The 13,904-nt window shown below is 42.1% G+C and overlaps 2 protein-coding genes across 2 annotated transcripts in view; one reads left to right on the forward strand and one right to left on the reverse strand.

Moving 5' to 3' along the window:
* The window catches only part of IL16 (interleukin 16), a 32,132-nt gene extending 26,010 nt beyond the window's left edge, over positions 1-6,122 (forward strand). The window contains exons 15-20 of the mRNA XM_037395190.1: positions 9-1,098; positions 1,571-1,748; positions 3,321-3,422; positions 4,132-4,384; positions 5,271-5,396; positions 5,649-6,122. Of these exons, the coding sequence (XP_037251087.1) occupies positions 9-1,098; positions 1,571-1,748; positions 3,321-3,422; positions 4,132-4,384; positions 5,271-5,396; positions 5,649-5,842 (1,943 nt within the window). The 3' untranslated portion in view covers positions 5,843-6,122. The remainder of the gene's footprint in view (positions 1-8; positions 1,099-1,570; positions 1,749-3,320; positions 3,423-4,131; positions 4,385-5,270; positions 5,397-5,648) is intronic.
* A 2,478-nt stretch (positions 6,123-8,600) lies between these two features.
* STARD5 (StAR related lipid transfer domain containing 5) lies at positions 8,601-13,787 on the reverse strand. Its single transcript, XM_037395191.1, has 6 exons — positions 13,525-13,787; positions 13,397-13,446; positions 13,159-13,291; positions 11,718-11,835; positions 10,648-10,741; positions 8,601-10,082 (listed from the first exon to the last, which is right to left on the reverse strand). The coding sequence occupies exons 1-6, from the start codon at positions 13,612-13,614 to the stop codon at positions 9,935-9,937; spliced, it is 633 nt and encodes a 210-aa protein (XP_037251088.1). The 5' UTR covers positions 13,615-13,787; the 3' UTR covers positions 8,601-9,934.
* Positions 13,788-13,904: the final 117 nt, after the last annotated feature.

Raw genomic sequence — 13,904 nt, forward strand, 5'->3', positions numbered from 1 at the left:
CAATACAGGGAATCCACTTTCATCGGTACAAAGGCCTATACTTAAAAGACAAGCACGGGTAGATTATAGTCTTGATACAACAACAGAAGACCCTTGGGTTAAAATTTCTGACTGCATAAAAAGCTTGTTTAATCCTACCATGAGTGAAGACAACGTCCACTTAGATTTGCAAGCTGGCATCGACACAAAGAAGGAGAATGAAAATCGAAGCAGCTCAGAGACAGTTCTGAAGAGATCAGAATCAGAAACAGTCAGTTCAAAAGCGCTAAAATCAGATGAAAATGACAGTGTGAAAAAGGGTCCTCCTGTTGCACCTAAGCCAGCCTGGTTTCGCCAAAGTCTGAAAGGATTGAGGAAAGCAAGTTCAGATCTAAAACCACAGGCAGATCAAAGTCCTCCTGACCTCAACAGCATTTCCAGCAGAGAACTGCAATCCAGCTTATCCCGTATCTCTCCTAGGGGATCATCAATAAAACAAAGAATAAGCTCATTTGAATCTTTGAGTGCTCCACAGTCACCTGAAAAAATACATCGAAGGTTTAGCCTGAAACCATCAGTCCAGAAAGAACACCCTCCCACTGCAACAGGGTCAGAAGCGGCTCCAGCCCATTTAGACCAAGCCTATCTCCAACATTGTGAAACTAGCCAGCACCGGTCACATGTGGTCACGGGTACAAAGAGCCTAGACAGATCCTCCTCTCCCAGGAAGGTCCTGGAGGCTAGTTCAGAGAAAAGCAAGAATGCCAACACTGAAAATTCCTCGTGTCTCTTAACTACAGAAGACATTGCAACTTCCCATCTTGTATCAGCAGCAAAAGCACACAGCCTAAGATCACGAAGCTTCCCACTTACTGATACCCAGTCTTGTGAGATGATGAAGACATATAATGAAAAGTGCAGCAAAATCTATTCCATCAGTAGCCACGTGTCATCTGCTTTAATGAAATCTTTGCTTTGCCTTCCTCAGTCTCCAGCTTCTTCTGGAAACAATGCGTGGGAAACCCTGGACACGCTGTCTCAGTCCTCTGTGGAGGAGGACGGGACTTCTCTCACACCTGCAATTGAGAGTCACCACCTGGATACTGGGTTTTCGCTAAAGTAAGATACCATATTTAAAAATCAGATTTACAGATCAGCATTGGTGAGCATCTGTGCTGATCTGCTGACAGATTAACATTTAAAAGGTAGTAGTACACAATAGCATACCACAGACTAAGTTAAGAACTTTTTAGAGCACAAAAGCTAAATGACTCACACAACAGACTTCTTTTTAATTTGTATTATATAAGCACATGCATATTTCAAACTTTCTCCTACTTAAGGAGTAATATTTTTAGCATTTCCATGATAAAGGAAATTTAAATACATTTTTGCCTGCAGCCAAGAGATTATTCTTATTCTTTTATGTGATGGATCCTGTATTTGTAATACTTATTATAGGAGCTCCCACCTCAATTAAATGCTAATAAGATCAAAAGATGACTGCTCCAAAATTGCCTGTGCTATACTTTTGTAGGTATGTTCTTTCATAACTCAATGTTTCTTTTTTATTCTTGTCACAATGGGACAGCCTCTCCGAGTTGAGAGAATATACTGTCAGCCTAGCAGACAACGAGAAAGAGGAACAGGAACACGGCTCACCTCAAACATCCGGTGTGTCAGGGCAGTCCGTCATCTCTCTGCTCTCCCCTGAGGAGTTAGCAAAGCTTATAGAGGAAGTCAAATCACTAGATGAAGAAACTTTAAAGGTAAAAGCTGCATTTTCTTTTTCTGCATGATTTCAGAAAGCTGTAGAGTGAATGCACCTAGTTAATCTTTGCAACTTGATATCATAATAAAGACATCAGTCGTCTCAATATGTACCAGTAGTAACGTTTAGCTCTTTTGATCAAAATTCTTGAAGAAGTCTTCAAAGATAACTAAGCAAGAGTAATATCCATTTAACTAATGGGGTAACAGTTATTCAGCCAATAAGGTCGGCATATGGAAAAGTAGACACTGATATTTTGGAGGCCTTTCTTTTTATTTGGGTTGCCAGTCTGTGACAATGCCTCATTGTTGGGACCTTTAGTTTTACTGGATTCATATAGAATTGCGATAAAGCTCAAAATAAGTCAAAATCAAGGTTTAAATGTGTGTATTCCAGAACTGTAAAGACTTTCAAAGACAGCTCATGCTCAAAGAAGACAGATAGCATCCAGAGCTCTGCACTGAAAATGGTTCAGCTTCTGCTGGCAGCTATGCACTTGCTGTGTTAAGACACTCCAAGCTGTGCAAAAGCAGCATCACCTGCACCAATGAGCCTAAGCTAATGTAGTTTTTTTCTCTTAGCTAACTGCAGTGGCACATCTCCCTGGTTTGGGTCTGTAAAGCACGGAGCGTGGGTAGTGAATTCATGTCTGCCTATCAGAACACCCGGCAGACACGTTCTCATGTCAAAGACAAATTCTTACAGACATCAAACTTTGCTAGTATGTTACAATCAAAAAAGCAGTTTGACAAGCAGAATTTATGAAAGCCAAGTCTGGTATCAATTTGTGTTTGTTGTCAATATCCCATGTCGATATTTTTGGTCTGATTAGCAGTATAAGCTGTGTTGCAACGTTGCCCTCAACAGGACATTAGCCTCTCTCATATCAAGTGGTCTGTTTTCATGGAATTTTCAGGACAATCTCTGAGCAGCACGTACCCTCTGCATGGTTGCAGCCGGCCAGTGGATTCAGTTGTGAAAGGAAACAAGATACAATATCAAAAGATAAAACTACAAATGCTCACATATTGAACATGATCATGAAATTGTGGTCGAGAAGGCACGTTTCCTTAGGAAACTAGGTTAAACAGGAGTTGTTGCCCTATACAAGAACAACTTTTGGATGACCCAGTCAGAGACAGCTTAGAACACTTAAAAAATAAAAATGAGAAGCAATTTTTAAGCTGTGACACTTGTATCCATGTGAGTTGCATGCCACATTCTTTTGCCACTTTTTTTATGAAAAGGTCCTCTAACATGATTAAACAGTATTTTCTGTTTCTACAGTACATATACTCTTTAATATTACTCAATTTATGGTCCAAAACCAACTGATAGACGGTTTACCAATCCAGAACAATTTCAGACACAGAACAGCATTTTACAAAACAGGTAACTGGTAGGTAAATTTAATCAAAACCAAATACTAAATGTGTCTCAGTATTATGCTTATGCCATGAAGTTTCATTATAAAATGCACAAAGGGCAAAAAAACCCAACATGCTGATTTTCCAGTCATCTTGGCATATATATTGGGAAGTTCTTGACTCCTATTTCTTTCTTTGCCTAGGAATTTGATGATATTCACGTTACAATTTTGCATAAAGAAGAAGATACCGGGCTTGGATTCAGCCTGGCAGGGGGTATTGACCTAGAAAACAAAGTGATAACAGTAAGTAGCGTCTTAAAAAAATACTCCAAAACCAACTACTCTATCTAAAAACATGTAATTTACTGGTTTTCCACTACAACAGTTGGCTTTTGGCATAATCAAAGTAGGCAGCTGTACTGATAGTCAGAAGAATGGTCTTAATGGGTGAAAACAGGATGATTCTGCAGAGAGCTGCCCTCTCCAGGTGACTGGCAGTGGTGTGCTGTCTCCTTGGGTGCTATACTCCCCAACAGCTCGAAAGCCATGGCAGAACAACACACAGCTCTCAGGGGGAAGTAACCAGTACCTAACTGACATGCAGGGTGGTCAGGAGGAATGAGGCGAGCACGTAGACACGAGCAGGTAGACACATAAGGAGTCTCGAAGCTGGAGACTCTCTTTACTCCTTCCTCCCACTAGCAGAGCAGAGAGGGTTGGGAAGTAGCAAACACAAGGTACATACCACAGGCAGTAAGGTTTTGGCCATCTGATTCCAGGGCTAAACGGATTGCCTAGCTGCTTGAGGAGGGCTGTGCACAGGAGAACTTCTCTGTAAAAATCTGTTCAGCCCTCACTCCTGAAAAGTGCTAGAAGCAACTTGTTCCTGGCAAAGAATGGAAAATGCACATGGTGAAGAGTATTAATTGAGTGATTTAATGATTTGTCCTTTTTTTTTCCTCTTTTTTTTTTTGTGTGTGTGTGTGTGTGTGGTGACTGGGCTCTTCAATAGGTTCACAAAGTGTTTCCCAATGGACTAGCATCTCAGGAAGGAACTATTCAGAAAGGAGATGAAGTACTATCCATTAATGGAAAGTCTCTTAAAGGTGCAACTCACAACTATGCCTCAGCAATCATGCGACAGGCTCGACAACCCAGACAAGCTGTTGTTGTCACTAGAAAAGCTACAGATGGGGAAAAAAATCTAAGTGTTTCAATCAGCTCCAGTACATCTTCAGTAACAAGTGATGCCTCCCAAGAGTCTGGTAAGTTCAGTGGCATTACCTTGCAGCCCCCATTTGCTAAGTGTTTACTCATGAAGTGAAGTCCAGGTGTTCATAAAGTAGCTCAGCATTGGCTGTGTAAATCTGTGCGCCATGATTAAAGACAGCATGCTTAAAAGAATATTCCTGAAATAGACATTTGGCATAACTTTGTTGGAAAAGGAAAGAATTAATGCATGACTAAAATAAAACAAGCCTCTGAAAAAAACCATGTGATCCTCTGTAAGAATTTCTGTAAACATACAAGGGTTATTATTGTAGTAACACAACTAATTGAAGCTGTAATAACAACTCTGTGAACATCAATTCCTTAATAGTATGAGATTCCAGTTTATAAGGCTTTTTCTCTGTGAAAGAGAATTTTGGTTTGAACAAACAATGTGCTATTGTTTGATATAGCAGGTGGCTACATCTGAAACATAGCAAGGTCAGATTTTTGCAGAACCTTTCTTTCTTAAGATATTTTTGTGGCTTTTTTCTAAAGTATGATCTGGACATCTGTAGCTTCATTTACATACTGCAATAAACATTAGCAGCTTTGTAGTTGATAACAATTTCTAAACAAACATCAAGTCAAGTATGTTTACCTTAAATTTTGTTCACTGAACAATTTTTGTAATTCTAGTAAATGTCACCAGCTTTCATCTTTATATTTCCATTCTGCTATGAATTCCAGCACAGCTTTCTCTCCCCAGCACCCCAGAGGGCCTTACAATGACAAAAAGAGGAATTAAAGGCTATAGTTTTCTCTTTCGTTTGGCAGTTTATGGTGCCTTTGCAAACAAAACAGAAGTTCATTTTTTGTGGCAGATGTTTTAGCTCTTCAGGCTATGCAGTGCCCATCTGCTAACCTTCCATTTTTTTCCAGCAACTGAAGATACAATCTGCACTGTAAGTCTTGAAAAAACACCTGCCGGTTTAGGATTCAGTCTGGAAGGAGGGAAGGGCTCTATTCATGGAGATAAACCCATCATCATCAATAGGATATTTAGAGGTAAATACACTTAAATATGTACATGGCAGGTTCTTAGCTGACGCAAACTTGAGCAGTTCATAACCAACTGCTGATTTATAGACATGAAAATGGTATTTTTTGTAAATGGAGCATTATTCTGTACAGTGCCAGTAATTTGTTGCCTGCTGAGACCAGGTGGTTTATACCAAACGTGCTGGTGATACTAAGTGAAAGATATATTAAAGCCTCCTCCACCTGCAGAATTAAAGGAAATTCATTTTCTTTCTCCAGGGACTGCATTAGAACAAAGCGGCCTTGTTCAGCCTGGTGATGAGCTATTACAAGTGCACACAACTGCCATGCAAGGACTCACTCGTTTTGAAGCATGGAATATAATCAAGGCATTACCTGATGGCCCCATCACAGCTATCATCAAGAGGAAGAATCCAAGCTCTGTTACCACCAAGTCATCTGAAACTTTGTAAGAGGAGGAATTACACTACTGCCAACATTACAAACAAAAAAGGATTTCATTACTTGCAGCCATTTGGCTAGCATAGCAAGATACTCAGCGCATATGAAAAGTACATGATTGTACTGCCAGTTAACAGAGCAAGCTATCTGGGATAAACTAAGATGTGCACAAAATATGCATGATTCTTATTTCAACATTCAGAAACAGCTGTTACAAAGTGCAGAATTATAAATAACAACTTTATTAATAATATACTGGTTGTAATAAAACACGTGACAGCTACAATACTATCCTATTCTAAGCTATTAACTTAAATACTAGAAGCACATTCTGTGCTAAGTCTCCAGTCCTATTCTACAAGTCTTGCTCCCTGCCTTACCTTCCCAGGAGGAAGAAATAAGTCTACCAGCCTACAGCTAAACATTGCCTCAGAGAATGTGTAAAGCTTTAGAGAATGTGTAGAGGGCAGAGAAAGTGGAATGCAATTTTGAGTGTCAAAACAACAACGTGCCCTAGAAAACTCCAGCTTTTCTATTCAAACCACAGAACATCCAGGACAGCCAAAACCTGTCAAGGTTTGTACTACTAGTTGACAGAACCATCTCAACTCCATCAGGCCAACACAGGGTGGCAGTGGGAAAGGAGTATCTCAGGGTATTGCAAGAGTGAGTTAAGAAGCTTAGGGTAATATAATGGTTTTCCTGACCTTCCTCTGGCCAGAAGTCTCAGAGGACTACAGCAGGAGAGTAACAATTTAGAACCAAGTCTTACCTTCTAACCACACAAATTTTTTGAAATGTCTTTGCGTTCATTTTGTAAGGGAAAGTACTAGTGAGAGTATTTGGGAATCAGAAGTTCTGAAGCCAAATATTTATTTTGGAAATACTAAATAACTTGGCAAGAAATCTGTGCTTCGAATGCTGCTGTTGGCATTTTGGTGGTGCTCTCTAAGCGCTGTATGGAATTCTACCATGCATGCGCATCTATGGCAAGATGGTCTTTTGCATCCATTTGGTCTTCTCTGACACACTCCACACTAAAGGGAGAGATGAAACGTCAGGATGGAAGTAGAGACTCGCCAGCTGAAAGTCAGATGACTGCATTGGTTATTGTTCTTTGGCTGTTCACCTTCCCACAGTTGGGAATTTGCTGCACCCATCTTCGGTTACTTAATTTCACCAAACCATAAACTGCAGGAGTTCAGAAGCTACCTTCTGTGCACTTAACATGATGTCACAGAAACAGCAATTGAAAGAAAGGAAAAGAGGATGGACAGGAGAAGGTATTAATTGAATCCAGGCATACAACTTGCTTTGGCCTTTCCTCCCAAGACAATTCTATATTAATTCTTGAAAGAATATTCTTGACGAGCCATCTACCCCCACACTTCCAAACCCCTTCTCAACTGAGTTGTCTTTTCTGAAAAACAACCAAACAGTCCTCAAAACATTTCTATGAATTGGGTAGCAACCAAAATGGGAGAAAAAAGTTAGAGAGCATCTTTCTTTTTTAACTGGTACTTACATGAAACCTGAAATTTTTTTTAATTATTATTATTGTTTAGATTTTTTTTTTAATTTAACTTAACCTGTGCTATTGGCTTAGGCTTAACGAAGTCTAAAGGCCTGGTGCATATAAAAGATTCTAAGATTTTTCAGCTACTTGCCCATACTACCAATATAGGAAAAACATGATTTCCATACAGAAAAGCAGGTCTGAACTCTAGCACTGTTAAGCTATTTCCTGTGAAAGACAGATCATGCTTTTTAGTTAGTTGCATAACTGCAACACCACAGATGGGACTAACTACAGCCATAGCACAGAACGCCTTAATTACTTCAATGCCATCCGCCGAAGGTGTCCTTACCTGAAAGAGCTATTAAATTTCATCAATTTAAGAAATGACATTGAACCACCAAGACAGGTTTGATCTTGTTTTTTTTTCCAGAGGTGCTCCTCTCACTTCACTTCCAAAGTTTTTCAGGCTTTTTTGCATGCCTCTGCATTTCCTGGCATCTGCCAAGATCAAAAGAAGTCAAAACATACTGTGTGATAGGCAGCATGTCTCACTGGGGAGTCCTCCAAGATCTTACAAGATGATCTTTGCCAAGACATTTCCATCTCCAATTTGGCAGGTCAGAAGGCTGAATGTTAAGGGCTCTTAATTCCTTCTGGATAGAAAGCGTTGAGCACTCAGAAAAAAGGATCCTTAAGTTATTCCAAGGAAGAGCCTCACCTACCACCTGTATTGCTCAGAGCAATAGAACAGAAAATACTAAATATATAGTAAATAGCTAATAAAAAGCCCCATTGTCTGAAAAAGGTTTACTTGGAGGAATAACGAGTGCTGACCTGAGCTCTGCTCCTTGAACATTTTGCTAAATTAATCATAATCCTGCAAAGACTTGCTGGGATAGTACATTTCATGCCTAACAACTTCAGTGCATTTAGATAAATACGTATGAACCTCTATAATATCAGGGCCCAAATCTCTCCTCAGTAGATTTGTTACTCTTCCTAAGTACAGAAAACAGCAATTGGAAATAAAAGACCAACTAAGGGCAAAGAAGCTAGGACGGTGAGTGTTCTCACTAAAACACTTCTATCCTCAGTTAATGGGGAGTGTAAATGGGAGTGAAAGCTTTTCCCTCTCGTTGACTTGAAATTCAGAGAAATGCTGGAAGTCTAAGTCGCTCTTACATTTCCTTGATGGAAAAGCAGGTGCATGAGGAACCATTTTAAAGGATGATACAGGAAAACCAGCAAGATGTAGCAGAAAAATATTTATTTCATCACACTGATAAAAGCTTTTTGTATCTTTGTACACAAAGGACACTACGTTAAAAACCGTTTCCTTGAAAAATCTGTTCCATAGGGTGAGACTGACAGTGGGAAACTTTGTATGCAAGTCCATGCCCTATACCAAATATAAAACAAATACAGGGACAGAAAGCAGAGCGTATTAACCTTGTTAACTAATCAAGTTACAGCATTAAAATCACAACCTGCATTTAAATTCCTAATTCACCAATTATTTTACCTTTTGTAATTATATGTAATCTATAGTAATGTCTGACATTCCTGCAGTAACCAGCACTATAAATATTTTCTAAAGCTAGACACATCACTGCACACAAGATCAGGAGCTGATTTCCCAAGATAGTGCTATGAGGCAAATCAAGTCTTAGGAAAAAAAAAAAGCAACATCCTCACGGCCTGTTAAGACAAAGCTACAGAAAGTTTATTTACCTGTTAATACCTCGCACCGCAAGAGACCAAAAAACATTAAAGCGCAGTTCAAAATAGTCATTTCAAGCACAGTTTAAGAAATGACAAGTAAAGTGCTTCATTTATTGCCACTACAACAGTGCAGTTTGTTTCATGACTTTGTGGGAATCACTGGTTTTGGTACAAAGGGGAGAAAGGAAGAGTGTCTATTTGCCAGCCCACAGACCTAGGAACGAGTTTGCACTGCTAAACCTCAATTTAGGTAAAAAAGCATTAAGGCGTATTTACCATTAGTACTGCTGGAAAAAGCAAGTGGGATCCTCCACACAACCCAGTTTGTTTTGGCTTTTACATTTGCTGGCTTGGACCCACAGAAGCATCTTAGCAGCTATATGAGTGCTGGCAGCACAAGAGCTACCTCTTTTTCTGGGGAAAGAACATTGTTCCGCAGGAGCCTATGGGGAGCTGCAGAGACAAACCAGGACTGACCTGCACCTGGCTAACGCTGTCGTGCTAAGTGGATTTTACTAATGCCCTTCCTCACAGACCCTGACAAGAATATGGCCAAGAACAGATCCAGTATGTGCATCTTCTCCCTGCAGACAGCCACCAGTGCTGCCTCCAGGATTATTCTGGGCTCTGGAGTGGTATTTTTCCAATAATGAAAATGAACAATACATATTAGAAAAGAATGTGCTGGTTTACATAAAGATAGCTAGAAAATGCTGTTTTAAAAGTTTACTCAAGTCGTTGTTCACCTTTCACCTTTCCTAAATATCTTTGCTGGCAGAACGGTCCTGTAGGCCAACTTCCTATTTCTACCCTCAAGCTGCCAGATTTTTTCCTGGGCTGGTGAGATCAGCAATTGGTCTTTTCATGCTTTTAATGCCTTAACAGCTTTGGTCAGGTTACTGTAAAATCCAGCTATGTTGGCTGGAAAGAAGGAATCCACCACCGTCTGGGGAAGATAGCCACCAAGATCAGTCTGAAAGAAACTGAGGAGTTCAGTCCTGTCTGGCTCCCTGCAAAGACAATGCAAGTGTTTTTATAGTCAGCAGTTTAAAAGCATTAAGAACTTTACAATAACTCTCATATGTATAGTCTGAGGATTGATATTTCTAAGTACTTTTTAGTTTTTAAATCAAACAACAGGCATCAATTCCAAATGTCAATGAATGTGGCTATCCCCGCGCATCAAGTTAAACTAGGTACACGAACTAATTAGGTACGTGACTGTTTATAAATTATGGCAGTGTAATAAACAACCAGATACCAGTTTACCAAAAGTTAAAGGCCATACTTCTATGTCCTGCTGAATTTCTGCTTAAGAGGTCAGCAAGAATCCTACCATCATGATGGTTCTTGTAACATTAAAGACTTCTGTCCAGGAAATGGAGACTAATACATTCCACAAAAGAAACAGAACAAAAAGGGCACTCAGTCATAATGATTATCAGTCAAAGGAAGACAGAAACATGCCAATTCCAAGAGCCTAGAGATCACAGGTGGCTACATACGCATTAACACAGCACACAGCAGACAAGAATGGCTTTAGAATACACAACATTGAAATGGATTGTTTCTTACCCTGGAAGAGGTATACAGAAACAGCCACAGGGATAATTAAAACCTCTCACAAAATCTGGTTGAGGAGGACACAGTGGGTGTTCCACATTGGTGGCTATAAGAAAAAGCGTACAAGAAAAGTGTCATTTTCACAGAAGATGGGAAATAGACCTTGGTACCCAAAGCACCACTTGAGAAGCAAACTCACTGTCTGAGAATATATTTAAGAAGAATGACAGCATAACCTTTTCAATGTGGGGCTGTGCCACACAACTGGTCAGAAAAGATCATTAAAAAGAACCACTCTAGTCACTGAATAGGGAAATCAAAGAAGTGTTTAATTCAGAAGCAGTTGTCACTGAGCTCTGTGCTAAGCATCAAGACACTTGAGGGAGTTTCACTGAACCCATGTTGTGTGACAGCACTACTTTTCTTGAAAGGTCATTCTAGCTACTTCCAACAAATCAATGCCACAGAGGTATATGCCACTTGACTACTCAGAAGCTGCACTCCAGCAATTCTTGGCAAGGCACTCCTGAACAGGATAGGAAAATAGGACAGCTAAACAGTGGGGCAATAAAACCACCGACTTGTAACAAACAGGATGAAAGTGAAAAAACAAAAGAAATGTCCTTCCACACAGTGGCAGCCCCTTATATGGTTTCACAAGAACAATTATATCCACATACAGGAGTGGTACATTTATTCAATAGTTTCACCAAAACCTAGAGGCTGTGCAGAAAATGTTAAACCAGGATCTAGCCTAAATGGGACTCCTTTTATGTAAATTCTTAAAACACCACCACCACACACACAAAAAAACAAACCCAGAACTTAGCAGTAAATTAAATACTTACTCAATCTCGAAAGCATAGCAAGGAAAGAAACCATAGATCAACAGTATCATTATTATCTGAACATTAAGATGACTTACACACTCTGACAACAACAATGTAAAGAGACCAGTAGTATTTTATCTTCTGATCAAGATCAGATCAACAAGTACTGAACAACATGTTACTTATTATTACTGGTAGCTGCCGGTTACCTCCTAACATAACATGAACACGTTAAGACCACAAGCATCTTACCAGCAGACAGCATCATCCCATCTTCATACTGTTTGATTAGTACCACATCCACAAATTCTCTTGGGGAAATAATCCTCATGAAAGCTGAAGGTGTTGTGGTTCTGCATACAGAGACAGTCTGGAAATCACAAAACAGTTATGCCAGTTGATGCTTTAAAAAGTACAGCAGAAACCCCCCTGTACTTTCTGGTACTCTTTCAGTTACGCTTTCTACACTTATCAAGGAGTTCTGTTACACCCTTTGTTGAACAAAATGCGAATCAGCACAGTCAAAAGGCACCATGGTACGTTGACCAAAGACAGTTTAATGGAGAAAAACAGAGTGCTGTTGCGTTGCTTCCACGTTGATTAAGAACGGATACCACAAAGGATGCTGAAAATCAAATCTGACACATCTGTGCTCACAGAACAGTTAACAAAGATAACTTCCTGATATCCTATCACAGGGAATACAGCTTGATACACTGGAGAAACCTTAACACTACCATCCCCTTTTGTGAGGCTCTGCGGCGGCAGGCTCCCCAAAACAGAGGTTTCCACTACACTGGTAAAGTGCTGGCAAGCCTAGTAAAGTCTACAAATTTCAAGTGGCGGGCTGCAACATTCATGAAGTTGAAGTTTGTAATTAATACTAAATGCCTGTAAGACTCCCCCAAGAAAAATAATCTTCCCATAACTTCCACTGAACATTCCTGGGACTGGCTGTGTTTGCACCCTGGCTGCCTCTGAGCACCTACATTCACTTCAGAATTTGGGACCTAAATACAATACCCTATCAAGGTTCTGACACGCTGTAAAGAAAAACAGACTGCATAACTGCAGCAGCAGAAACTACTGCATACATAGCATTTTCATCTATAATACTCTGTGTACAGCATCTCCATTTTAACAATAGAGACACTGAGGCAAAGCACTGGGTCCCAAGGTCAGTTTGCCAGTAAAAGGCAGAGTGCGGCATGCGCGGTGCAGAGCATCGCGTGCTGCTGTGGTGAAAGATGGGGCCAGAATTAATGGCTGATGACATGAACGCTTCGCTGCTTATCTAAGTCTACGTATTCAGAAAACCTTCCTTTTCCCTCGCAAACAGCTTGTTAAAAATAATCACGCTTAGCTTGATTTGCAGCATCTACAACAACGTAGATTACACATTCACATATTTTGAGTATGCGGTATTCAGCCAAGAAGGTATTAGTAGCTCCTTTCAGAATGATAAACCATTATTTAGAGAACATATGGAATCTGGGGGGACACGCTAATCATTCCTAATCCCAGTACTGTCAGCTTGATCCAGACAGGTTGTACAGTTTCTTGGACCTTTTTAACTCCCTGCACACACGTTGGCTGCCTCACGCAGCGCTACAACGGGAAGGTCTGTGCAGCACCGGTGCTGCTGAACACAACGCTGCATCCATCGCACCAGAACAGCTTTTACAGAACTTACATCGCTGATGGCTTCGACGACCTCAAAGTCCTTCACGTTTTGGTCCCACTTGGTCCTGAGCCCGCCGGCCACCGGCTTTATGCATTCCCAGACATCCCGGGGGCTAGCAGGCAGGATCCCCTCCGCCCTGTACCTACGGCGGCACGGAACGAAACCGAAACGAGCTGTTCTCCCCTGCCCGGCCCCCGCACCCCGCGGCGCAGGCGGCCCCGCATCCGGCCGCGCCGGGCCTACTCACACGTTGCCAGCGAACTCCACCGAGGGCCTCCAGGACACCGAGACCTCGCTCTGCGGGAAGGGGCAGCGTTCAGCCGCCGCGGCGGGCCGGCCCCCGCCCCGCCCCAGCCCCCCGCCCCGCCCGCTCACCGTGCGCCGGCAGCCCCGCCAACCGCCGGGGTCCCGCCGGTAGCGCCCCATCTTCTCGGCCGCCGCCTCCGCCAGCCCCGCGTAGTCCATGGCCGCGCAGGGCGCAGCCGCCGCTCGGCCACCGCCTATGAGGGCGCCGCGCGCGCACCGCCCCCGTGGGCCGATGGCGGCGCCGCCCCCTCACCTGAGGGGCCGTGCGGGGCGGCGGGCCCGCCTCGCCTCGCCTCACGGCGGGGTGGGGAGGGCTCTCGGACAGCCGGTAGCACCGGGCCTCCCATCCGGGCAGCAGCCTGAGCGGGAACGAGCCGCCGGGCGACGGACAGCTGTGAGAACGCGTTGCTCGGGCCGGCCCAGCCCCCAGGAGCGGCGGGAGCCAGGGC

Source organism: Falco rusticolus, chromosome 7, assembly GCF_015220075.1.
Source record: "Falco rusticolus isolate bFalRus1 chromosome 7, bFalRus1.pri, whole genome shotgun sequence".
In the NCBI taxonomy this organism is placed as follows: Eukaryota; Metazoa; Chordata; class Aves; order Falconiformes; family Falconidae; genus Falco; species Falco rusticolus.

What these genes read in the sequence shown, in the direction of transcription:
- STARD5 (XM_037395191.1), bottom strand. Translation starts at nt 13,614, where the DNA reads ATGGACTACGCGGGGCTGGCGGAGGCGGCGGCCGAGAAGATGGGGCGC. An exon ending in GTGGAGTTCGCTGGCAACGT is followed by an intron (nt 13,292 to 13,396) that starts GTGAGTAGGCCC and finishes GTGCCGCCGTAG; the next exon opens with GTACAGGGCGGAGGGGATCC. An exon ending in TGGGATGATGCTGTCTGCTG is followed by an intron (nt 10,742 to 11,717) that starts GTAAGATGCTTG and finishes TTTTTCTTATAG; the next exon opens with CCACCAATGTGGAACACCCA.